The sequence below is a fragment of the Rhipicephalus microplus genome, chromosome 3, assembly GCF_043290135.1.
Source record: "Rhipicephalus microplus isolate Deutch F79 chromosome 3, USDA_Rmic, whole genome shotgun sequence".
Lineage (NCBI taxonomy): Eukaryota > Metazoa > Arthropoda > Arachnida > Ixodida > Ixodidae > Rhipicephalus > Rhipicephalus microplus.
Window position 1 is genome coordinate 124,857,435 of NC_134702.1, and position 27,201 is coordinate 124,884,635.

General features: G+C 46.3%; 1 protein-coding gene across 1 annotated transcript in view; it reads left to right on the forward strand.

Annotated features, from left to right (window-relative positions):
* Positions 1–27,201, forward strand: part of LOC142802943 (endothelin-converting enzyme 1-like) — an 82,281-nt gene that overhangs the window by 47,359 nt on the left and 7,721 nt on the right. The window contains exons 5-9 of the mRNA XM_075888027.1: positions 3,931–4,090; positions 13,336–13,434; positions 13,915–14,193; positions 20,881–21,078; positions 23,312–23,544. Of these exons, the coding sequence (XP_075744142.1) occupies positions 3,931–4,090; positions 13,336–13,434; positions 13,915–14,193; positions 20,881–21,078; positions 23,312–23,544 (969 nt within the window). The remainder of the gene's footprint in view (positions 1–3,930; positions 4,091–13,335; positions 13,435–13,914; positions 14,194–20,880; positions 21,079–23,311; positions 23,545–27,201) is intronic.

Consider the following 27,201-nt stretch of genomic DNA (forward strand, 5'->3'; position numbering starts at 1 on the left):
TGCACGGTCGTTTCCATCAATGCTGCAGTGGCCTAGTATCCATTGATACGCTATGTCATGTTGTTTCTCTATAGCCCGGTGATGAAGCAGTCGTATTTCAGCAATTAGCTGTTCGTTTGGTCCATGATGATATGGCGAGGCAATGCCCTTGAGAGCTGCTTTGGAGTCGGAGAATATTGACCATGTCTGTTGCGGTTCTTCAACTAGGAACTCCAGGGCGGCACGAATGGCTGCGAGTTCTGCCGCCGTGGATGATCTACAAATCTGGCCACAAGCACAATGACGCGGATTGCTTGTCACGAGCACCAGTCCAGACTTCGTCTCCTGAGCATGAACAAGACTCCGCATTTCTTGGGCTGTGAATGTCTCGGAGATGGCTTATGATCAGCAAATGGACCCAGAATTACTTTTTCTCATTCAATACTTAGAGGGGCCAGCAAGTCGAAGTACCACGAAATTTCGTCCGTGGACTACGTTCTTATGTCCTCCGCAACGACGTTCTCTACAAGAGAAACTTTCAACACACCGGTGAAACGTTTCTACTGCTGATACCATCATCACTGCGAGCGGAAGTTTTAGAAGCGTGTCCTGATGACCCATCGGCAGGTCACTGAGCATTAGTAGGAATTTAGCAAAAATCCGCTAGAGATATTACTGGCCACAATTGATGGATTCAGTAAAGCAATATGTCAGATCATGCCGAGTATACCAAAGACGCAAAGTACCGCGCCTAAAGCCAGCAGGTTTTTTGAAACTGATAGAGCCACCGAAAGTCCCATTTCAGCAGGTTGGACTGGATTTGCTAGGACCATTTCCTATGTCATCGTTCGGGAAGCGCTTGATAGTTTTAGCTACCGACTACGTGACCCGGTATACTGAGACGTCATCTCTCACAAAAGGAATGGCAAATGAAGTGGCTCAGTTTTTCGTGACCCAGATGGTGCTGCGACATGGCTCACCTCAAGTCCTTAAAACGGACAAAAGAACTGCGTTCACTGCCAGGCTAGTAGAATCTGTCATAAAACTAACGCACACCGACCACAGAAGAACTACCGCGTACCTTCCGCAAACTAACGGGTTAACTGAAAGGCTGAACAGGACGCTTGCTGACATGATCGCGATGTATGTGGACGTCGAGCATCGGACTTGAGACACCATATTACCGTATGCTACATTTGCATACAATACCGCAGTACAAGAGACAACCCACTTCACGTCTATTCAACTTGTTTATGGTCGGACAGTAATAACGACATTAGACGCGATCCTGCCTGTTAACAGCACGAATGCAGAGGACCCTGACATCAGCGAATACGTAGAAAGGGCAGAAGAGGCACGACAACTAGCACGGAACCGCATCATTCAACAGCAGGAAGTCGACGCGCACCGTTACAATCTAAGACGAGGGGACCTTCAGTACTTCCCTGGAGACCAAGTGTGGGTCTGGACGCCTCTACGTGCACGTGGCCTATCAGAAAGCTTATGTGGCACTATTGGACCCTTACAGGGTTTTTCGTCAGCAAGGCTCATTAAACTACGAAGTGATCCCTGCAGGTCAAGTATGCACAACACGAAGTAGGAATCTCCCGGAAGTTGTACATGTAGTACGGATGATACCGTACTACGACAGGAACTGAACAAGCGAACCGACTCACGTCGTCTAATACAAGGACAAGTCCTATAGTTTACAAACTGTCAGCCGGCTCTACGCATCGAGGCGATGCATGCTAGGAGGGGGACTAATGCCACAGTTAGACCATCGCAGAAGACGCGTGCAACAATTCGCGTTCGTACACACACACACACACACACACACACACACACACACACACACACACACACACACACACACACACACACACACACACACACACACACACACACACACACACACACACACACACACACACACACACACACACACACACACACACACACACACACACACACACACACACACACACACACACACACACACACACACACACACACACACACACACACACACACACACACACACACACACACACACACACACACACACACACACACACACACACACACACACACACACACACACACACACACACACACACACACACACACACACACACACACACACACACACACACACACACACACACACACACACACACACACACACACACACACACACGCACGCACGCGCGCGCGCACGCGCGCGCGCGCACACACACACAGACAGACACAAACACACACATGCAGACGCACACGTACGCACAGATATGCAGATAGACGTTTAACTAATTCTGGGCACAGGCTGCGTCAGAATGTGAAGGGAACCTTAGATTGCTTTAAACGTTTTTGATAAGATAAGTTCGTTTTCGTGACGCACGCAACTTGACCGGCCTTGAACCTAGCGAGCACATTTGATGATGACAGGAATATATCCGCTTTCACTTGTACTAAGTCCACTAATAACAATCATCAGAACGTTTTGACCGACGAGTTCAACTGCATAAAAATTTTACGTTGAATAAGATAGTTTTTCTCTTGAATGCGATGTTATCCGTTGAGAAATTCCGTTTTTACTCACTTGAGTTTGACGCTCTTTTTCCTCAAAGCCACGATGCAAGATTGTGGCACTTCTGCGACGAAAGGGACATCCATGATGTATTCTTTGTGTTCATAAAGTGTCGGCTGTGTTGTGCTGTAGAAAGTTTTGCCTGTTCGTTATTCCAATTATGTAGCAGAACTTTAGCCGATTTGGCACCACGCATGCCCGAATCTTGGGGGACACAGAAATCGTAGCCTAAATTTCATTCTTTAGATGTTGTGTCCTTTACGTTTGCTGTCTCGTAGATATTTATACCTTACACGTTCGCAAGATAAAAAAAGGAGTATTTATATTACGTAGGCTTCATGGTTTTGCCACCTCTTTAATGAATTATAGAGATAGTGAGGTCCTGATGTGGAAGTCCTATTTGACTAGGAGCAAAAACAAATGACAGATACCAGCCAGATAAATAGCTCTATCTGTACGAGGAGGAATCTGATGTAGTCAGTATTTGTCCAGATTACATGGTGGGTCAATTTTTATAATTAGTCTGTTATTATAGTCATGTAGCTTATAAGAGCGAGGAATGATTGTGTGTGTAGTATTTTTAGTTAAAGACGACGTGCATTTGGTTGCCTTCAAGAACAAAAAAAAAAGACACAGAGAAGGCGCTGTGAAGTTGATTTGCTAGTAAGTGCTTTGTTTAAATTTACCATTGTAAGTTTACAACTTTCAATAAGAGAAAAGTGATTTTAAATATTCTTGCGATTCACCGTTACAAACGGGGGCATGTATTACAAGAGGCACCAAGCGTCATTTTATCAAAAACGCTAATGGTGAATGGAACACAGGATGTGGTATGTCCGTTAGAACGAGACGAATATATGTTGCTTTCTCCAGCTTGAGCGTAATACACGATCCTCATCAAAATGTACACCTTCGCTGTCGCTGGATCCGAGTGGCGTTCAGAGTTTCTTATTCTTCTTTTTATTCTTTTAGACACTATCGCAGTGAGATGTTTCCTGTGTGGCCAATTTGGTGGTTTCGGTTTTAACTAGCATGGCTGGACTAAAGCAGTGGCATGCGCGCACTGCGCGCGCATCGCTTCTCTAGTACGGACGGGACACTAACTTGCGTATATATGGTAATGTTCCCCGAACAAGATAAATTGCACTGTCGATGGGGAACGTAAGTGCGGGGAGTGGACTAATAGGTTGCTGACGTTCTACACTAGACAGCGGGAAGTGGGTACCGATTGTGATTTAGCTGGACTTTAGCGTTCCACAAGCACGATTAAATGGGAGAGGTGCCTTTGCGGAGGGTCCCCAAATTCATAGCAATCTTACTTTCTTTATGAGAGCTGAGTTACATCAATATTACCTGTCCTCTTGCAGATGGGTTTGAGCGAAAATGACGAAAAATGGCTGTCCTCACATAGGTATATTCCGCCGGAACGGAGCTTGGCCGTTTACGCAGCCATACTGCGTTTGTACGGCTTTGATCCCCCTGGTGCAACCACTCTTGCCGCTACTCTCAGCCAAGTCGAGAGAGGACGTGAGAAATTTACCTCTCCTTGTAGAAGCTATTGCTACGGTAAAGCAAGGATAGTACTTCTGACACAATTGAAGCGAGGCCAATGTTTGAGTGCAAAGTGTACACGCAATGTACGTGCTGTAGCTGAGCGTTGTGCGCGGTAAAATGAATGGTAAATGTATACGCAGGCCAAAGTAATTTCGATTGTGATGAGGGTGGTTACCTACGCTGGTATTTGGTATTCTAGCCCACAAAACGGAACGTACTCCGTTAGATGGCGACCAATGTCGAGCATTTGTTTGCATTTGTTCGCCAGGGACGCACCTTAAATGTATACTGCCAGCCCGCTCTATCATACCATCTATTCTTGGTGTTTTTTTATCAAAGCGTTTTATTTTGAAAATAGTCGTCTGCTCTCACACTTCGCAAAGAGCAGACGTTCCTTTTGCGCTTATGCAGTGGCGACTGCAGCTGCTGCAACTGGCGTTCCCTTTCGGTGTAGACAGTAAATCAGCTTGCACCCTTCATGGGCTTTTGCCGTGCCTATAACTCACACCTCTGAACTTGAAATAAAGCATCTTTTCATGTATCAAAACATATATTTCAATGGGTGCCAATGGATCGTTAATATGTGATGTTTATAGTGGCCTAAACACCCTTAACCCTAAAAGAACTTAACAATAAGACACACCAGTTAGGAATCGTACATTTGCAGATGACATCACTATAGAAGATGCACCCATGTGCCAAACCGTATGCACTCCACAGCGTTTTGTAAAATAGCTCAAGTACAAAGCTTTACACAAAACCTTGCACAATTCTAAAGCGACCGTCTGTTATATATAGAAACCACCTTTCAGTACCGGTGGGGCTGTTCTCCTTACATATAAAAAAACAATAAGCAATAACAAAAAGACAAAATTACAGCATATCTAGGGGGTGAATGACGAAGAGTGAAGCGAAGCATCCGTCCGTTCATTTGTTCTTGTTTCCGTCCGTCCGTGGGTCTGTCTGTGTGACCATCCGTGCGTTCATCCGCCCATCAGGTCTTGCGTCTGTTCGTGCGTCCGCACGTCCATACGTGCGTCCGCTCCTGCGTTCGTCCATGCGTCCCTCCGTCCTTGCAGCCATCCATGCGTCCTTCCGTGCATCTGTCTCTGTGTCCATTCGTCACTCTAGTCAACACTCCAAGTACCACCATCTCGGATCTTTTCATCATATATGCGTCTGTCTGTGTGACAGTCCGTGCGTCCATCCGCCCGTCCGTGCGTGCGTCTGTTCATGCGTCCACACGTCAATCCGTGCGTTCATTCCTACGTTCATCCATGCATCCGACACTGCGTCCGTTCATGCGTCCATCCATCTGTGCAGCCATCCGTGCGTCCGTCTATGCATCTGTCTGTGTGTCTGTTCGTCCATCTAGTCCACACTCCAAGTACCACCATCTCGCATCTTTTCATGATATATTCTGCATATAGAAGCACCGCCATCCAGCGGATATTCCAAGGACTAAACGAGAGGTGGCACACGCACACTTTTTTACGGCTTGCGCTGCGTGTCTACTTCCCACCTTTAACCACCTCAAGCTCACTGTGTATACTAGTTCACTGCATTCATGGCACTGCGGCCCAACGCTCACTAAAATTTTCTAAAACCAAAGAGGTTACGCCCAGCGATTATAAACAAGCAACCCTTTTTTGTCAGATAGAATGCACATGCATTCTATCTGACATTCTATCTGGCTGCTGATTGGGAATGAGAGACTGGAGAATGCGGCTTTTAGTTAACGCGCACCTTGCAAATTTTTTATTGTTCAACAACGCACAGGAGAAATCTCCCACCGGCACCACCTTGCAGGTCAAAGCGTAAGACTGGTTACGCACAACCACTACGACGAGGGACGAACGGGTGCCGCTTTAAGGAGATTCGTCCCTAAAAAGTGACAGCTTAGCTACAAAGGCGAAGCGATTAACGCGATAGCAACAAATTGGAAGGTCACGCGCAGAATGGCAAGCAGAATGAAACGTGCCCCGCGTTTCTGATTGATTGATTGATTGATTGATTAAAACTTTATTTTTGTCCTGAGAAGACGCAGGGGAGACCCCGCACCACCCGGCTAATCTCACGTTGGGACCGTCAAGCCGAGCTTGGCGGCCCGTTCACGGGCACTCTGGACGGCCAAGGTTTGATCCCTAAGTCCGGGGCTGCGTAAGAGCGCAGCCCACCTGTCCTCGCTGAGGGCGGACCGATGGCTTCACATTCCCACAACACATGATTAAATGTGGCTAATAGTCCACAAGTGGGGCGATCCGCACTTGGATACCGTTCAGGGTAGATGGCATGAAAAACCGCAGGGTTAGGATACGCACAGGCTTGCAATAGTCTTAGGGTTACTGCCTGCGCCCTGCACAAGGCCGGGTGTGGGAGAGGGAATACCCTTCTTGACAGATAGAAGTGCTTTGTGATTTCGTTGAACGTAAGTAAGGGTTCCCAGCGAGGCAGAGGGACTCTGGAGGCGGCGCGGTGAGTGAGTCCTCGCGCGGCCACGTGTGCGCCCTCGTTTGGGTTAGAGGTAGAGCCCTCAATTGACCCCAAGTGTGTGGGAAATCAAGTTATAGAATAGAGCGTGATACTCTTGACGCTTTGTAGAATGCGGAGGGCTTGAAGGGCTACCATCCCGGTTTTGTAGGCTTTGAAAGCCGCCTTGGAGTCGCTGTATATTGACTCTTTGCGACTACCTAGCATAGCCAGTGCGATTTCAACCTGTTCGGCGATCACAGGCTTCGATGTGCGTACTGTGGCGGAGCAAGTGAGCCTGGAATTTGAGTCGACGATGGAAACAGCGAATGCCTCTTGTTGGACTTAGCATCCACAAAGCTTGAATCAGTGGGGTTGCTACGGACGTGCTCGAGCAGAGCTCTACTCTTGGACCTACGTCGACTGACGTTGTGCGCTGGGTGCATATTGCGTGGATTGTGTGCGATACACAGTTGAGACCTGATATTTCTGGGAATCTGCATGGAATCGGGGCACTGGCCAATAGAGCTGAGGTCCACATCATCGAGTATCTTGCGGCCCGATTTGGTTCCGGAAAGGCTGAGCGGCTGTGAGCGCTCTTGTGCCTCGATTATCTCTTCGAGTGTATTGTGAACACCGAGCTTGAAAAAGCTTTCAGTGCGAGTGCTTACAGGCAAGCCGAGCGCGAGCTTGAAGACCTTTCTTATGAGGGAATCGAGCTTACTTCTTTCTGCAACATGCCAATTATACATGGCCGCCGAGTACGAAAGGTGGCAGAGCACAAACGCATCTGTGATGCGGATGAGATTGTCTTCCTTGATTCCCCGGTGTCTGTTGGTGGTCCGCCGGATGAGGCTGAGAGCACTTTCCGTCTTGGTAGTGATCTGTCTGAGTGCGGCTTCATTAGCGCCGTTATACTCGATATACATTCCCAATATTCGGAGCGAAACCACTCTGGGCACTGACGACCCGTCACCAGTGAAAAGCCGTATTTCACTTTGAGACGCAGGTTTCCAGTCATGGTGGCCGCCACCTCAGGGTCTTTACTTGTAGAGCAGAAGTTCAGATTTCGATGGGGAGCACCTGAGACTGGTGGGACGTAGGAAACGTTCGGTCACGTCGATTGCGCGCTGCATGGCTTCCTCAACGTGACCATCGCTCCCGCTGGTGCACCAGATGGTTATATCATCTGCGTAGGAAGTATGATTGATTCTTGAATCTTCGCGAGTTCCTTGGAGAGCCCGATCATCACGATGTTAAATAGTGTTGGTGAAATAACTGAGCCCTGAGGCGTGCCGCGTGAAACGAGGTTGATCTCTCGTGAGAAGTACCCTTGGATCTTGAGCTTGGTAGTTCTCTGGTAAAGAAAGGATCTCACAAAGTCGTAGACTCTCTTCCCAAGCCCTAGGCTGGCAATAGACTGGAGAATGAATTCGTGAGAAACGTTTTCAAAGGCATTCTTCAGGTATAATTCAAGGATGGCTCTGGTATAATTTGTGCTCCGGTCGATGATCGGATGCTTTATCAGCTTCTTGGCATCCTGTGTCGAGAGACCAGCTCTGAAACTAATCATGTTGTGGGTGTACATGTCATTGGTCTCGAGGTGCACCTTGAGTCGGTTCAGAAGGGCGTGCTCTGCGACCTTACCGACACAGGAACTTAAGGAAGTTGGCCTTAGATTATCTATTCCTGGTGCTTTACTAGGTTTTGGGAATAGAACCGTGTAGGCCTTCTTCCACTGTGTGGGGACCTTCCCACTGCACCACACCTCATTAATCGTTTGCGTAAGGAATTCGATGGAGTCATCATCAAGGTTCTTGAGCATCTTAATGGTCATGTCATCAGGGCCAGGAGCGCATTTGGCATTTAGTGAAAAGAGAGCCTGTCGGATCTCGGCCACAGTATAGTCCTGGTCCAACTCCGGCACGTCGCACCCCGCGTAGTGCGGAAACTTTGTGGGCGCAGAGCTATGCGCGACTCGCAGATACCTGTCTATAGGCTTGTTGACAACCAATTCGTCCGGGGTAGAGTCAGTAGCAAGATGAATGGCTCGCGCGAGGGATCGCCTATGGCTGGACCTGGTGCTGCCCTGATCGAGAAGGTGTTTGAGAAGACCGCAGCTCTTCCCAGATCTGAGCTGACCCTCGATACTCTCACAGAGCTCATGCAATTGTTGTTTACACAAGGTTTTGCAGTGCTCCTCGATTTCCCTGTTAACCTCGGAAACCTTCTTGTGGAGCCTCCTGTTATGCTTCTGTCCCTTCCAACTCGTAAGTAGGGCTTGCTTAGCTTCTAGTAGGTGGGCCAACCTGCTGTCCATGTTTTCAACATCGAGGTCAGTGACGACTTCCTTGGTCGCTGTCATGGCGTCATCTCTGATTCTTTTGTACCGTCCTTCAAAGTCTGTCCCAGCCATCGGTGTTCTCTCAGCTCTGATTTTGCGGAAAACGTCCCAGTCGACCACCTTAAATTTTTTCGTCCTAAAGCGGGCAATCCCGAAGGATACCTCGATGACGTAGTGGTCACTTCCGAAGTCTAGAGCCGTGTTGACCCACTTGACCTCACCTATATTCTTCACAAAAGTGAGGTCCGGGGTGGTATCCCGGCATGTGGATTTACCTCTCCTAGTGGGGAAATCCTTCTCAGTGATTAGCATCAAGTCGGCTTCTGTCGCAGTCTGCCATAACTCGCGTCCCTTGGTGGTATCATACATGTATCCCCAAACGCTTTGTGGGGCATTGAAATCCCCGACGACGACAAGGGGGTAACTACTGGCCATGCTCACGGCCCCTTTGAGGAGAAAGTTTGCTCTCACCCTGCAATAACTGGGACTGCAGTATACGTTGAGAATTAAAAGGCTATTTCTTCCAAGGCCACTCTTGGGTGAGTTCATTATGATTTTTGTCATTACGTACTCAATGCTATCGGCAACTGCAGCGAGGTCACACGATAGGTAATTGTACCTTTTGCTGATAATTGTGGCGACTCTCCTACCTCCTGAGTGTGATGACGCTACTAGGTAACCCTGGAGTTTGATGCGGGTGCCAGACACAACTTCCTGAATAGCGATGATTTGGGGCTTAACATCGAGAGTTCTTAAATATTGCTGTAGAATGGGCTTTTTGTGAGTAAATTCGCCACAATTACATTGCCAGATTCATAAGTTTTCGTCCACGCTATCCATGTTTAGGCTGAGGGGATGGTAGAGCAGCTATAGCGGCCCGGAGGATCACGCCCTCAGTCGGTGGCGCTAGTACATTGCGTTGTGCTGAGACTTGCAAAGGAGTCGGACTGGGGTCTCTCCTCGCATCGACCTCTCCTAACTTGCTTATGCGTTTACTCAGTGCTCCTAATCCCATCTTGGAGTGCGCCACGGCTTCTTGAATTTTCACTAAGGTAGCCTGCATGTTCACAAAGCAAACCTTGAGTTCCGACAGTAAGTTTACTGCCTCTTCTTCTTGTGTGTTCTCAACCGCTCGGCGCTTGGTTCCGCTAGGCCTGTGAAGTGCCTCAGACGTATCCATGGTGACCGGGGTTGGGGCGGACTGCGCCGAAGGAGGTGAGGACGCGAGCTTTCTAATCTCCGCCATCTCCGCTGCTAGCCTGCTCAATTCTTGCTTAAGCTGCGCGTTTTCTTTCCTCAGCTGCTCGTTAGCTCGTCGCATCTTGTCGAGCTCACTCGCGTGGGGAGAACCGCGATTTGATTCGTCACCTCTAGGAGACTCACGTCTTCCTCGGGCCTTGTCGGCCCAGGAGAGCGTCGGCTTCTTGCTGTTAGAGGTGGTGGGCGTGCGGGAGCAGGACCTGCTCGGCCCCGACGAAACGTGCCCCGGCCTTGAGTTGGAGCGAGGCTCAGAAGTGGAACTTCGCCGGACACGTTCTGTCGACCTGGAGCGCGAGCCGGAACATCCCTTGGAGGCACCACGGCGCCTGGATCCGGAGCGGCCTCCCGAGCGTCCCCTGGAACTAGGGCGTCCTCTGCGCTGAGCATCCGTGGTGGGTGACGAAGACTGGAACTCGTCAGCAGTGTCGAGGTGACGTGACGTTGCGGGGATGGTGACGCAGCACCAGCCATTCTGGCACGCTCACTGTGACGATGGCGCACAATGTACGGGATCTTGAACCTTTGAGCGCAGTCTTTGCTAGCCGTGAGATGCTGGCCACCACAGAGTTTGCACTTGGGTGGACACACATGTAGGTTGTCGGGGCTTGCGGCACCACAGCCTCGGCAAATCGTGTCACCGGGAGTGGGGCATACGTCAGCGCGATGACCAAGACGGCCGCACGCATAACACACGTCAATTTGCTTGCGGTAGAGCGAGCGCTGCATCAGCACTGGTCCATACCTGACAACGTTCGGTACACGATACCCGTCGAAAGTGATGATGACCACGCCAGTTTGGGCTATTCTCTTGGCTGCTAAGGTGAGTGGATTATTTGTGTTTACAATCTTCGCATCGATGACGTCAAGGCTATCTTGAAGTGGGACGTTGCGAATCACTCCTTTGCAAGTGGAGTGTAGGGCAGTCTCATAGGCACTTAGCTCGTGCACCTTGCCCGAAATGAGTATTTGCTTTATCCGAACGTATCGGTCTGCGTTTTCGCGCTTGGGAGTACCGGCAACCTTAATATTTTGCTGCAGACTAGGGCATAGAGTATCCTGGCACAAATCTTCCTGGCTTATGCCAGCGGCAACAAGTATTGCGTCTGCCACCGTAGCTGCGCCAATTTTCAAGATATTAAGTCTACCTCTCGGCCGGATCACAATCTTGATGTCATCTTGAAGAAGAGAAGGCATCTTTCCCGCCCGTATTACATTGGACTTCAGCGCAGCGCCACTCGATTTGCCGCGGCGTGCACCCGGCTGCGGCGATAGCGCGTTAGAGTGAGCAGTGCGTGTTTTGGTGCCAGCTCTTCTGGCCACAGCGGACTGCCACACTTTATCTTGAGTACACTCTTCTTCTGAAATATCCCCTCCGTGCACTTCATACTCCATCGTGAGCAAATAATTCCGCGCACCAGGCCTCCGAAGGGCCGGCCGCAGGTGAGAACAAGCACAGCAAAACCGCGGTCTCCCAAGCCACTCGTTAGGGTGAAAGAGGGCACCACTCCACAGGAAAAGAAATTGTTCCTAACTTGACAAAAACTCCCTCACTGTGGTCAAATATGGTATCGGTATGATCCTGATGGCTTTTTGGAACCGATGCGAGCAACAGTTTTGAACACTTGAAGAAATGACTCTAGAAACACAGATTCGGTTGCACGGCCACAGGAGCCGTACGAACGCAGCCTCCCATTCCGCGTCTCTCCCCACGTGCCTTCCCGTGTTTCTCACTTACAAATGACGCACGAAACGTACTCACAGATAAAGATGAACGCAAATAAGCACCTCAGTTGTTACTTCGCTGTGTCTGAAAAGCGCACCCTTTTCGCAAACGAAGGCTGTGCAATGATTGCAGTGACCTTTGCAAGCCCCGTAACTACTACAGAATCGTTCCAGTGCAAGCCTAACACCCACCAAGTTCTATTATCCTCTTAACTGGAAGAAAAAGAGTGCAAGAGATCTCTGTCTACCCTCCTCTCTGCGGGCCAAAGTACGCGTGAGAGATGAGAGTCGCAGAGTGCTCAATGCATCATCTTGCTGAAAATGCTAAAAACGCCATAGCTCCCCCCTTTCCCAAGATGCCCGCTAACAGCGATAAGTGGTAGATATAGATAGCTTCTCGTTTGACCGTTGAAGGAGGTACCCCTCGGTAACTCAATGTTTAACGCGTAGTATTCATTACGTGGAGGTCCCTCGTTCGATTCCGCGCACCGGAGTCTTTCTTCAGGATTTTTTTTCTTTCTTGCGTTTTTATATATGTAGATACGTATGCATATATGGTTCATGACCCCGACGCTGGCGGTGAAATCCAGCTGAAGGTGTCTATCGCAAATAAAGCTTCAGTTTATGGTATAATATGTTTCAGTTATTTTTCAGCGTATATTTTTTCAGTTATGGTATAATAAAAGGGACGCATCTTCTAGGCTCAGGTTACCTAGGATTCAACGACGTTTTAAACAGCCCGTGCCAGTTACTATCTGACGCGCTGTTGTATGTCTGTTGGTCTTTCGATAACTCACCAAAAATATTAACTCGTTAAGGGTATTTTATGTAATGTATCACCGTTTAAAGGTCATTTGTGAATGGAAAAAGCTGTGCAATTCTATTATTTCTAATTTTTGCTGGAAGAAATGGTGCTTTGCTTGCTTGAAACCTTTGAAGCCCAATGTGGCTTACAGTGTATAATTTGTATTCACAAAAAAAAGCGGGAATGGGGAACTACTTGGATAACTGAAAACCGAAAAAATATTTTTTCTCAGAATTCCTAATCTTCGAAACGGCTTGAAACTTCGCCTTTAACAGTTATGTACTCTAAGCATCCAGAAGTATAAGTACGAGTCAGTTGCGTGGCCAGGCGACAGCATACCGTGCTCGGTCATTCCTCTCCTCCCGTCCCCCCCCCCCCGAAAAGTTTTTTTTCGCCATGGCATACTGATCGACACAACGAACTGATGCTTAGTATGAGACTTACACGCGAGAATTTGTCAAGAGCACACGTTCTGCTGACGCTGTTCCTCACAAACAGCTGAGAAATAACGCATGTATCCTCAGAGATAAACAATCATTGTGCTTGCCTGCTTAACTATATAAAGTGCGATATGCACACGTCTTTGATATACAAGTGGCATTTTCTTGCTTATCGCAGTTGACAGCTTCATTTGGAATGAAAACCCGTCCCACTCCACGGCTGTAGTTGGATCCATATGGGGCATGGGACGAAAAACGGAACCGCACATCACGGGAGGTATGTACGAGCATCTTTGGAATATTATTGAGAACTACCATGCATTGATGGCAAAGAAAGCATAGAGGTTGTTAGAAAATTTTTAATGTAATTGTGAAAAAGAAAAGTGGACGAAAAGATAACCTAATGCTGGCAGGCAACGAACCTGTGACCTTCGAATGCATTCGGTGCAGACGCTCTTTCGTTATTCCGTCCGTTATTATAAAGTCGCAGGTTCGCTCTTAGCCAACGTCAAGCTGTTCTTTCGTCCACTTTATTTGTTCATAATTAGATAAAAATTACTTCTAATAACATCCACTCAATTTTCCTCGGCATTCTCGCTGTTATGTCTCTTCATTCTAGTCTAACCAAAAAAGCCCTTAAATTTACACTCACCTTTTTTTTCTACCTGGTAAGTTCACGCCACACCCACGCATACCAATGACAAAAGCCAGAGCAGCTGTTATACTGCAGGGATGCTTCTTTTCGCGTTGCTTTCAGATGAGTGGGCCTCGGCTTTTGCGAGAAACACCCAGCACAACTACAACGGTGACAATGTCATATTGTATACGGAGAGCTTACTCGCCATTGTCGCACGACTTGTCGGCACTGTCAACACGAGATGGATGACCACCCTGATTGCTTGGAGCCTATTCAGGCAGCTGTCGGTGTACACGGATGTGAGGCTCTTATTGGCCACAGCAAAAGCGAACGATGCTTGCTTCACTCACGTCGATAATGTCATGAAGTTGGCATTTGCCGCCGCGTACCTACACTTTGGTTTGTATTTTCTTTTTATTTTGTTCGTTGTACTAATTCTTTGTAGACGTGAATTTGCTAAATTGGATGCCGAAAAGGAAATTACCCTAACAAACAGTAGAAGCTATAAGCAGCAACTGCAGAATCGCCGAAAACTAACTGTTTCTAAAATTTCTTTTGTTCAATCAAGACCAAAAACAATTAAATATATATCCAGTCCTGAGGCGTAGGTATTGCAGAATATTTGGCAGCAAACGCAGCAACAATTCTGCTAACTTACCAACGTGTCGGTTAGTATCAGGCTCGTAGCAAAGGCTGCGTCATTAGTGATAACTCTCTAAAATTTTCATACGCAATTGCTTAGTTTTCGATGTAATATATTGTATAGTTGATAAGGACTTGTACAAATTCCGCATGACGTGGCAAAAGATGATGCAATGTTGATACAAGCATAGTCACAAGTAAAAACTTCTCGGTACTAAGACTGCACCACTGAAAAAAAGTCTTTTTTTTTTTCCAAAAAGTCCCTGCTCTTATAAACAAACGCTGAAAGATGACAAATTCAATAAACTGAACGGTTGTATCAAAATTGGTAGTACAGATTTGCGTACTCCTAAATTTCTGAAGCCTCTAAGATTAAGTGACTCGAAATTATCAGACCGAGATGACTTTCAATATGATCTGCAAGCATCCACCGTTAAAGTAATGCACTATAGACGATGTCGTTCCCCTACAACTAAAAAAAATGCTTTCCCCCATCAAAGGCCCGACACAGCCGTTAAGGCTCGGACATAGATTCACAATGCCCAGACTGTTCAGAAGTTTACTGTTCACTCGAACACCTGCTCTGGCAATGTACCACGTTACCTCGAGGACTTCTCACCAGTAAGTCCGACTAGGAGTAGGCACTCAAGAACTTCGATCTCCGAAACCAACAAAAGGCAGTCCTGACGGCCCAAGAGCTGGCGGAACGCCACCATATTCCGGCATTGGCTCGGGCGTCACCTACAGTAGTGGCACTGGGATCTCCCTCGTGGACACCCTGGTGGCTTAAACTCCTCATGGTCATTTGACAAAGTTATTGACTGACTGACTAACTTATCACGAAGACGCAGCTGAGCACTCGTGCAGTAGTCAGTCATGTTCGTTAACTCGTTTTGCGAAAATGACTTGACACACGGCCCCACTTCTGAGGGCTTCGTGAAAAGTTTATTATCCTTCAAGCCAAGACAAATTTGGACACGCGAATATTGAACTGTGGTGTTCTGTAGCCTATAAAACAATGGTGCCTAACTTGGTACCCAGGGAGCAAGGATGATAAAGGGCTATATTTATCATGGCCCTAACAGTTTGGAGATCAAGTTACAGAATTATATTCGTAATTGCTGTGCCAAAATCTCCGCAAATGTGGTCTTTCATCCTCATGCTTATATAACCGCTTGATAGCTTTTCTTCTCTGGCTAATAGAAAATATAATTTTCCACTCTAGTGATCGAAGTTGAACTTTTGTCCAATACTATACAGCTAGCTATTCGACTATTCAGAACGAATGCCACCAAAGTTGCAAGTATAATCTACGTGGGCATCACACAGTAAGTGTTATACATGCAGCAGTGAAAAGATCTGGTTGCTTAAATATCTATCCTCACTCGCTAGGCGATGCACAACACACACCTGGAAGTGTGTGCTTTCAAGAAGCCTATTGGTTGAAACAAGCTTCATTTTCTTGGTTTTGCTCGGTATTCCATACAACCTGCAGTCTATAAAGTGTATGTTAATCCTTCAGATAGTCCACTATTTCCCAAAACTAATAATAAAAACTCAAGAAGTCGTGAATTACTTGCTTAGAATTTGCGTAGCACTTGTTCTTTTGAAGTATATTCCACAAATAATTGATAACTCCACAAAAAAGCAATCGGATGTGCGCAAGATATTTTGAAAAGTCAAGTGGGAGCGTCATAAGTGCGTCAACTGCTGCAGCAAGGTCTCCGTTTGATTGTAGGGCCATATTCCATGCCAAACATACCAGCCCTTTCCGCGATCATCTCTTCTGTATTAAAAATAAATTGCCCCTTTTGCTACGTTGAAGGCAGAGAGTCGCTGGAATATTTTCAACAGGAAAAATATCTCGGGAGTGCGGGATCCTTTCGGATTTCTCAGAATGTCCTCTTACTGTTGTTTGGCTGAAGTGTCATCCTTAAAGTATTGTTCCTCGTTTCATAGCACAATTTGGTTCAAATATCAAGGGAATCCACAAGTAAAAAATGTTTCGAAACTCGTTATTATCACTACATTATTTTTGCCGAATTCACCTTAATATCGCGCAAATATTCAATGTTCACGGTGTTCTTTTATAATAGTTTGCTATGTGTAAATACATGCTGAAATATTTTCTACTCTATAAAAGGGATACTTTGTGTCTAAAAAAATGTCAGACCCTTGATAGTTCCAGATAAACTAATTAAAGTCACGGATTTCAGAGAAGCTTCATTTTTGTGGACAGTGAGAAGCAATTCATACCATGTAGTGCTCCAACCAAAAGTTAGGTTTCGGCCTTAGTGAAAAGCGAAAGCCTAGTTTTGGTGCGGAAGGTTTTGTCATACAACTTTTGTTTTGAGGAAGAAAACAGTTTTTGGGGTTCCCCATTGACGGCAAGGGGGACCTTAACACGGAAACTGCTATATGACAAAATGGTAAGAATACACTCATTGGAGAACTTCAAAATTAATTTTCTTTAAAACAAAGGTCCAAATAAATGTTGTCATATACGAAGAAATATTTTAGAGCTTGATTTAGGCATAAAGTTATTTTTTTTTTGTTTTAGCACCACGTGGTATGAACTGCGTCACGATGTCAGCCAAATGACGATATTTTTTCAAATTAGTGATTTTTTGTGTAAAGTTTGGCAACCTCAATGCCGAACATCATTAGGCTGAGAAGAAAAGTTGTGGTCAAAAAGTATTCGTCTCGCAAATATTCATACATAGCACAAACTTCTAAAATCAAACGAATACCAACTCTAAAAATTAGAAAAATTCTTGAAGGCGTATAAAGCAGAAAATTCCGAAGCAATGTACTGCATTTATTCATCAACACCTACTTGGTGGATATCCTTGGATTTTCTTCGTACACCCTACGAGTTTATTACGGGTGAGATTTCGAGAGAAGTAGCAGTCGACGTGCGCCGCTGTGTGACAAGTTTCCTTATCCGAAAGCCTAGGCATATTTTAAAATAGGGAGATTAGTTTTCAGGTACCAGTTTCCACAAAAGTCAGTTTTGCCACAAGACTGAAGTGATGACTGCAATTTAAACAAAGCAAATCGGTATGCAAAATAGCTTCACCAGTTGAATATTGTAGCATGCTACGAGGCCTCATTAATAGGCTGGACGAGAAAAAAAATCACAGCATATCCACAGAGTGAATGATGATGAGTGGGGGGAAGCTCCGGAGGTTTTTATCGGTAAACCGTGCATCCTCCGTCCATCCGTTCGTCCGTCTACCTTTCTGTCTATCTGTCTGTCAGCGAGTCCGTACGTGCGTCTGTCTGTCTGTCTGTCTGTCTGTCTGTCTGTCTGCCTGCCTGTCTGTCTGTCTGCCTGCCTGTCTGTCTGTCTGTCTGTCTGTCCATCCGTCCGTCTTCCTGTCTGTCTGTCAATGAGTCCGTACATGCATTCTGTCTCTCTGTCTGTCTGTCTGTCTGTCTGTCTGTCTGTCTGTCTGTCTGTCTGCCTGCCTGCCTGCCTGCCTGCCTGTCTGTCTGTCTGTCTGTCTGGCTGGCTGTCTGTCTGTCTGTCTGTCTGTCTGTCTGTCTGTCTGGCTGGCTGTCTGTCTGTCTGCCTGCCTGCCTGCCTGCCTGCCTGCCTGCCTGCCTGCCTGCCTGCCTGCCTGTCTGCCTGCCTGCCTGCCTGCCTGCCTGCCTGCCTGCCTGCCTGCCTGCCTGCCTGCCTGTCTGTCTGTCTGTCTGTCTGTCTGTCTGTCTGTCTGTCTGTGCGTCCGGCTGCCCGTCCTTCCGCACCCCTGCTGAGTGAGTCATAGAACTAAGTGGTCACGTACCGAGAGAGAAAAGCATGTAAACACCGATGGCTTTAGGAGCTTCACTCCGCAAAAAAAACTAATTGTAATTTTTCGTAACTCACAGCGCAAGGACGAAGACGCAAATAAGGATGAGACAACACGAGCCCCTATTGTTCGTCTGCGTTTTCGTCCTTCTTGCACTTTTAGTTATCGAAAAATGAACTATTACCAACTAGCCCAGATTTCCATACTTGTTAAACCAAGTGTAAGTCAGGCGTAACTGACCGCAGCTGTAATAAAATACCCGGCAGTGGCTAGTGAAGAGAACATCGTGGTGTCTATTACTGTATTGCAGTTTAGATGCACAGAACAACACGTACCACTGGTGTAGCAAGGTAGAGGGTCGTGTTGGGCGATTAAACATCCTCCTCTCCTGGAGCTTGTTATGTGTCATAAAAATTAGCTTTTAAGAAGCATGCTAATTAAGTAGCCAGCTACCAAGCTGTAGGAACCTACAAATAGGCTCTGACCTGCATGTTTACTTGGGTGCAAGTTGTGTTTGCCACTTCTATCTCGAAATTATTGTCTAGCTGAGTACACTGTAAGCAAAAACTATCCGAGTTTGGGGTTTTTGCGGCTCATGACCTCTGAAAACTCTCTTGCGTTTAAAATTACTGCCTCGTGTAGGAGTAAAAGATGGTACATGACATAGTTTTACCACCACCTCCCAGGCAAGTGGTAAAAGGATGTCAAAATCCAGTTTTACCACTTAGGGAGTTTTCTATCACGGGATTTTTATCCTGCGTTTTAGAGTTTATTACCACGTGACTGCAAGGTGCAGCTGCTTCCGTGGCTTTTGCCCCATACCCCCATTGTGACGCTCTCCTGAAGGTACGCAAGGACCACAGTTTTTTTTTTGGCATTGCCGTGCCTCGGGACTGACCTCGAGTGAACGCACTTTCACTGGAACTGAGGCAGCATAAGCACAACAAGCGAGAACAGCATTCTGTGAACGAAAAAGAAAAAAAAAGACGGGGGGGGGGGAGGGGATCTCAAAAGAAGAAAAAAAAAGACAAAAAACCTGCTCAGGAAATTTTCCTGCATATTTTCACAAATTGTTGGCTTTTGCTCGGCGTTGACCTTGGAGACAGACGGTGCAAGAAGCTCGGTATCTGTGTGTCTGGTTGGGCTGATGGATCTCACTTGTTTCCTACATCGTCAAACGACCGTGCGCTTCTGAGCGCCTCCAAACCTGCACGTCGCGGATATCTCGCTTCCGAGCCGAATCGCGAATATCTGCCAGTGGTAACAAAATCAATCTGGTGTCATCGTCCGTGCTTGCCTACTGGAGAAGCAATAACCAAAATGCTTCACTCTGTCGTCGGCACCGAGCCGCGGCCGGTGTCGCCGGGGCATGTGAAAGAAGCATCGCATATATTTTGTTCCACAGTAGGCGATGTCTGCATGAGTAAAGTGCTGCCCGAATTGCCCACCTCATTCACCAACTGCTCTCAAACATGTAGCACGAAGCCTATACGAGGCAGACGGAACCAACAAGCGGCTGCCGGTGAGCACGAAGAAAACCCGGACGGTGGTCTTTCGTTGGAAGTCACACCGCCCCGTCCCCGTAAGATAGCGGTCACGTGTTCCTTTGTGTCGGAAATGACGAATACATCGGATAGCCGTTCTCCTCAAAAAGGCCTAGTGCGCCGTCAGTAAGAAGCTTGTGTGCAGGCGTGCACCACTCCTCTACGCCCGTTTTGATAAATACGCGCTGCTACTGTGTTTGTGCACCGTCGCTCAATGAGAATCATTGAGCTACCATGGTTTGTGCGTACTTAGGTATATTTTATGGACTTGTGCATCAGCAGTGCTAACACGCGTAGGGCCATGAGCCCGGGGTGCAAAGTAATTATTAGATACTCAAAAAGGTGAGATTGGGTAGATTTACAATAAAAGGTCGGTGTGACATTTAGTGCCCTGCAGCCCACCTTAAGCTTGCGCTTGCACCTTCAACCGTTCTTGTTTATCGATGCAAAAAAAAAGCTCTCCTACTGGTCCTACAAGGCAGGTCAAAAAGTCATGCCTATATATACCGGATTGTCAAAGTGTAGTTTAGCAATGCGTGCAGTCTGTTCGAGTGGCGTTTTATTCTACATTTGTTGTGTGTGGGTGTCTGTCTGTATGTGAATCTATGTGTCAGCAATACTGCCGTTTAATAAATTCAATCAATTCTGCTGTTTAATAAATTTGTCGACTCTGGGCGAATGCACCCATCAATTTTTATTTTTTTACCACCGGAAATAAGTCTCTGAAATCCCCTCAAAAACCTTGTGAAGGCAGTAAAAATTTACTCTCTCTATACTCGCTCAAAACCTCACTGGGGTAAATAATTACTACTCTGCCTACGTTCAAAAACTCAGTTAGCACGAGAGTAAATTTTTACCTCGAGAGTAGGTGGTAAAAAAAACCCAGGAAAGGTAGTGCGCCAGAGGACAAATGGTTTACCCAGTTTTTGAGGTTATTTCAGGTCATCTTCATTCAGTGTGTAGGGAATACGCATGCTGGCGTTTGTACTGCTTTCACCACTGGCCTGTCAGTTTGAAGCTTTTATGTTTTTCTTTATTTGTGTTGATTTGAGTACCGTTAATTGAAAAGTAATTATCGTTTTGTTTTTACGCTTGGAAATCAGTGATGCCGCAGGAGACAGTGAAGACGGCCACGTCACTGGCAATGAAAATACGTGAGGCCTTCCACAACGCTTTGAACACATCAAGTTGGGTCGAAAGCAACGTGAAACGAGTTGCACTGAGGAAGCTCAGCAATATGAAATTCTACATTGGAAGTTCTGGCCAGCGACTGGATCCCGCCAAGATAGATAAATATTATGGTATGCAGTTAGCACAAAATATTTGTTCTATGATTCACGCTAAAAATATTGATGAAACATGTCGCACGCGTCATTTTCACTTCTTATTGCATGATCCTGATCGCTTGAGTGAAATGTGCTAGCTAGGTCGAAGGAAGACAGCCAATTTTACTGTTAATTTTACTTTCAAAGTAAGGCGTCAACTTATTTCCAAAGCCGATACATATTAATAAATAACTTTTTATATCATTTTGTTGGTTATTTTTAACACACTTTGTGACTACGCTTTCGGTGATGGCAAGTTTCTACTAGGCTGTGGTGTGTTTATACAATGCTGTTTAAGGCTTCACAATGTCGTGGAAGAGAGAGCCCTCGACTTAGTGAACTCCAGCCTAGACAAGCATTTTTAACCGAATTCTCACTTTCAAGTAATGACCAAGAATGGCAGCGCCGAAACATTTTACCCCCATGCTAAAGCACATAATAATTTCAACGCCAAAGCCTAGAGTTTCTATTCTGAAATTTGAACAAGCAGTTCAATCTCTTCGCAAAGTGCGCGTTTTTCTTTTTTAGATTGGGCACAAAGAAACTCCCAGACACCATATCGTGTGATCGATTTCAAACATTAGCCTATACAAAAATGGAGTTGCACTGGCCACGTAAGACTTGAAACAGCGATGCTAGATGAACCAATGGCGTTTCTTTGCTGATCCGTAGGGTTAACTTGAGTGATGTCAGGTTTGAACGTGGTCGGTGCTAAGCTTAATTTTCGCCTATGCACTGCTTTAACTCTGAAGCTGCTAGGATACAGCTTGGGAATCGCAAATCCCACTTTCGTGCTTGGCTAGCTACAAACTTTGCTAAAGCTGGGTGTGAACTCAGTATATGCTAGGATTTTTTAGAGCTCACTATGGCTATTCGACCAACCAGCTTTGCTTTTCGAACTGTTACGCCGCGAGTGCAAGCTCCGTCATCTCATGAACCATTTTGTGACCATAAAGAGAAAAAAAAAAAGCTCATTGAATGCCTGAAATAATCTGGTTTAAAGTTTACCGCTTTTCTTTTGCACGGATAAATTGACACCATTCATTCAATACAATGTGGTTCTTTCATTATAAAAATCGTACAAAAAATATATAACCTGCAGGAATTCACCGCGTGGCGACAAAATGACAATGAAAGTGAACTGAAAGCGGGAAAAAAAGCCCCATACAAACAAGTGAGGCATATAGTCTTAAAAAAGGCAAGTAGGACGAGTGTAGTTTGCATAGCTTCCTTGTGGTACGAGTTCATGTGTACGGCAAGTACAGTTATCATTGCCCATTTCGTTGAAAAATTTCACATAAAAAATTCAGCGATTGCTGATTGGTCAATTTTTACGGCCGTGTGGTACTCAGTGACACGGCTCTTTATTTTCCGAGTAAACTTTTCATGGCTGTTTACTACTCATATCCGGCAGTGTCATTGTCGTCTTGCCGAAATATCCGTTCGTCATCATCGTCGCTACACGAGGATTCTTCCTTATGAAACACTAGGCGGTCGAACCGCTGGTCGCGGTATTGAGTCCCAGCTGCGGAAGCGGCATTTTCGATGGAGGTGGAATCGCTGTAGGCCCGTGTGCTCATTTTGCGTGCACGTTAAAAATCCCCAGGCGGTCGAAGTTTCCGGAGCCCTCCACTACAGCGTCTCTTATAATCATAAGCTGGTTTTGAGGCGCTAAACCCGATATACCAATCAAACCTTTTCATCCTCAAGAAACGCTTACTAGGTGACAGCAATTCTAATCTTCTCTCGATCTCTACACGGTTGCTGCGCGGGCCACACGCGGTAAGCATGACGTCACCCTACCTGTCGTGATAGTCGGGCATGGTGCCTCCACCGTCGCCATTGCGGAGACGAGGCTTCACCGTATCTGCAGCGTTGCGTAAGGTAAGGCTAGCGAGGTGAAGTGAGACCGAGTGTTGCGCAGCTGTGGCGGTTGCTAGACCAACTGAACGGCAAGGTTTTTTTACAGACGACAGCCGTTTGCGTGAATTGACTACCGGCTAGTTACTTAAAAAAAAGGAGCACTCCAGTGACGGTGCGATATGTAAAGCTCTCAGTATAATTTCATGCCGCCTCAACATTCTGCCGCATACGAGAACAGTCAGATATCACAACACTTGCATCATGCGCTTGAAATTTCCGCACAAACTAGTTGAAGAAAAACAGCCTTATCATTACTAGGTAGATTTATTTGCATTACATTCCACAGATGATGTCCCGGACGTGGACAAAAACAGGTTCTTCAAAGCATACAAGGCAGCACTACAAGCAGCGGCCCATCAATCGTGGAAAGACCATACGACATATATATTCGACGAAACGAAAGTGAACGCTTACTATGCAACAAACTTGAACACAATGGTGATCCCCGCAGCTGTGCTTCAACATCCGTTTTTTAATGTGGGAAGTCCTCCGGCTTTGAACTACGGCAGCATTGGCATGGTAAGTACTATTTGAGATGCATAAATTTCCTGAAAATGCAGTGGATTTATTTGCAAGATGGGAAGTATAGATGCACAGCACAGAAAAAAGTAGATCACGAGACGTCTCGCGAGCTAGTCCAGCTTCATATTCTTCATCTTCCTTCCTTCTCCGCCACCACGTTTCACTTCCAGTTTGCATAAGATGCCATTTGGACGAAGCAATTGGAATGTTGGTGGTAATAAGGTTCAATGCATGAGACGTGCGTTGGCTGAGTTTTGTCGGAAGTGGCGATCATCGCTCGTTCGGCTAGAAATAGGTGTGTGCCTGGGAGGGGCTGGGTGGGAGGAGGGTGGCCATTTTTTTTCGCGTAGTCAACTAAGAAGGGGGGGGGGGGGGGCAGAAAGTCATCCTCACGCATTGATATTTATTTATTTTTTATATTATATACCTCAAAGGCCCCCGAGACTGGGCTTTATTTGAGGGAGTGGGCAAACAATAAAGATTTAGTAAAACAGCGGTTCTACGGTATTTCTTAATTATTGTATCTGTGTTGGAATAGTCGTCGGCACTTGAGGGAAGATCGTTCCAACCCCTGGCTGCCTGAGGAATGAAGGAATGATGGTGGGCTGTATTGCAAGCAGGAAGGGGTACACGGCCTTGTGGTGACTGGTGCGGGCTGAAGTCCGATGGGCTGGCTGAATAAGGGAGTTATGATGAAACGCATGATACATTTTGTGGTACAATGAGAGTCTAGAAATCTTACGACGTAGATGTAGGTTAAGTAAGCCTGCTTTACTTTTATGGGTAATAACACTGGTGTGGTATGAGTAGTCAGTATAGATGAATCTAACTGCACGGTTTCCAATTAGTTCCATGAATTTACTTAGGTTACTTTGTGGTGGGTCCCAAATGGCGGATGCCTATTCTAGTTTAGGGCGAATTAGTTTTGCAGGCTAGCAATTTTACTGAAGGAGGGGCAAGATGTATGTTACGACGATAGTAACCAAGAGTTTTGTTACCATTGTTAGCTATTTTACTTACATGAAAAGACCAGCTTAGATTCTGTGAAATGTAAAGGCCAATGTGTTTAATATAGCTGAGGGAAGAAACTGTGCAGTCAATAATTTTATAGTTAGCAGCAGCAAAGTTCTGCAGAATGAAACAAGTGCAGTTTTATTAGTATTTAAAACCATGAGCTATTTACTGCACCACTCGTCAAGTTTCAGAAGGTCACGCTGGAGAGTAACTCTATCTGAAACGTTAGTAATGGGTCGGTATATTACACAGTCATTAATAAAGAGGCGAACGTTAGGTGAAATATTATCGGGTAATTCAGTTATGTAAACCAGGAAGAGGAGAGAGCCCAGAACTGTTCCCTGTGGTACACCGGAAATGACGTTAGAAAGGAATGAAGACGTATCATTAGCTTCTACGAATTGCTGATGGTTAGTGAGAAGGTCTTTAATCCATTCGTAGACAAGTTGGTTTAGGTTTAATTGAGAGAGCTTTTGTATAAGGCGGTTGTGGGGAACAATGTCAAAGGCTTTCTCGAAATCTATAAGAATGGCGTCAACTGGTCAACACTTGCGCTTAAGTCGTGGATCAATAATGCAAGCTGAGTATCGCATGAGAGTCCTTTTCGGAATCCATGTTGGTTAGGGTGAAAAAACTTAACTGAGACGAGGAATTTAGCAATTTCGGAATAAATTATATGTTCCATTACTTTTGAACCAACGCTGGTTAGGGATATGAATCGGTAACTAGATGAACCTGGTTTTGGAACTGGAACGATCTTACCCACTTTCCAGTCATGAGGAACAGTGCCGGATGAGAGCGATTGCTGAAACATATGAGAAAGAATAACACTGGTGATTTCTTTGGTGTTCTTTAACACCTTGGCATTGATGCCATCGATGCCGCAGGATAACAGAAAAGGGGGGCGTCGCGACTCTGGGAGGGGGGAGCGCAAAGTCAGTCTTATGCAGTGATATAAAAGGGATGGGGGGTGGCACAACGACAAACCTTTGCCGCCCTCACCGTGAATGGAACCCTACGCACGCCTATGACACTAGGGATAACGCATTTCACTTCACTGAGGCGATCGAGAATCGGAAGTGGAGAGGAGTAACGGTTCACGAACTTCCGCAACAAACCACGTTTCCGGACTGGTGTCCACGACCAAACAAAGTTACGACGTGCTTCTTGAGCGTAGCATAGCTACTCCGTAACGAATGTTCCCAGATACAGCTTACAGGCAGGATAGCGTCAAGACAGCTGCGAGGGGAGCGAACGTAAAGTAAAAAGAAAGGTGTGTCGTGTCGTGTCATGCTGGTGGTCTTGTACGCGTTTGCGATGTAGCGGCCAAGCAGGCCAACATTGTCTCAAGTTTCCTGCTTTTAAGTGACATAAATTGTTTGCATGTGCAACACAACCCAGTCCAAAAACTTCACGAGGTCTTTGGGGTGCGGGTGATAGGGCGTGGCACGGCCGAACTGGCAGACATTGAGACGCATATTTATTTTATTTATTTTTTTTTTCAATCATGACGGCGACGAACGGACGTTTTCTTACACTAATAGGAAGTTTTCTTATAATGTACGCTGAGTAAGCCTTCGTTGCGGTCACCCGTTATTTCGGTCACATAACGGGAACCTTCAACCAGTTAGCATACGACGCATGCCCGTTAGCGCGAAAGAGTAACTCAAAATTTCGCGTAGAATATTCAAAAACTTCCTGTTGAAAACTTCCTGTTAGGCTGCGTTACGTGAGATGCTGTTGTAGCAAGTATTGTCACAGTTGTCGACCACCTGACGACCACCTGACGTGCGCAGCACGTCAGGTGGTCGACGCAGACTGTGGCCCTTCGATGGACGCCAGAGAAATGCGGGAACGAGCCAAAAAGGTCGCCACCAAGAATCTCGAAGGGAGAGTTAGAAGGTGGTGCAAGAGGATTTTTGAAGGGCGTTGTAGTCTCGTGCTGGTTATGCAATTGTTCGCCACCCTCCGCGTAGTTTTCCGTGTCGCCTCGGCCCTAACGTCAGTAAAAGTGTGGCAGCTTGGGCTAGTTGGTATGGCATGACGATAGTTATAGCGCGAGAACAAAACGACGACACAGAGACAAGAAGGACACGAAAGACACGAGCGCTATGTCTCATGTCTTTCGTGTCCTTCTTGTCTCTGCGTCGTCGTTTTGTTCTCGCGCTATAACTATCGTCAGTATAAGCTTTGCTGGATATGGTGGAAAGTCCTGGCGATGTCCATGTGTTGCAAGTTGAGCCACCCGGACGAATCGGAAGAAAGTGAAAAGGTGAAGTGCGTGTAACTACTATAGGAGGATGGTGCATATACCGGAATAAGTATACCTGTAAATAACACTCTCTCCATCGTGCTCTATGCGAAAAAGCTTCGAATGGCGTGGTTGTTTGCGGAGGCGAGCGGAGGATCTAAACAACCATACTTTTGTTGGCACAAGAAATATTGGTTCAATGAGGGAGCTGGCGTCAATATTAATATTCAAACCCTTGCCTGAAGCACTAGAATATCACGATTGCATTTTCCTTGTCACTTTGTGCCAGCCGCTCAATGTGCGTGCTTGCCATTTGGGCAGAAAATAAAAATAGATAGGTGTGTATCATTGAAGTGTGGTTATGAATTATCTACGGTACACATATACGT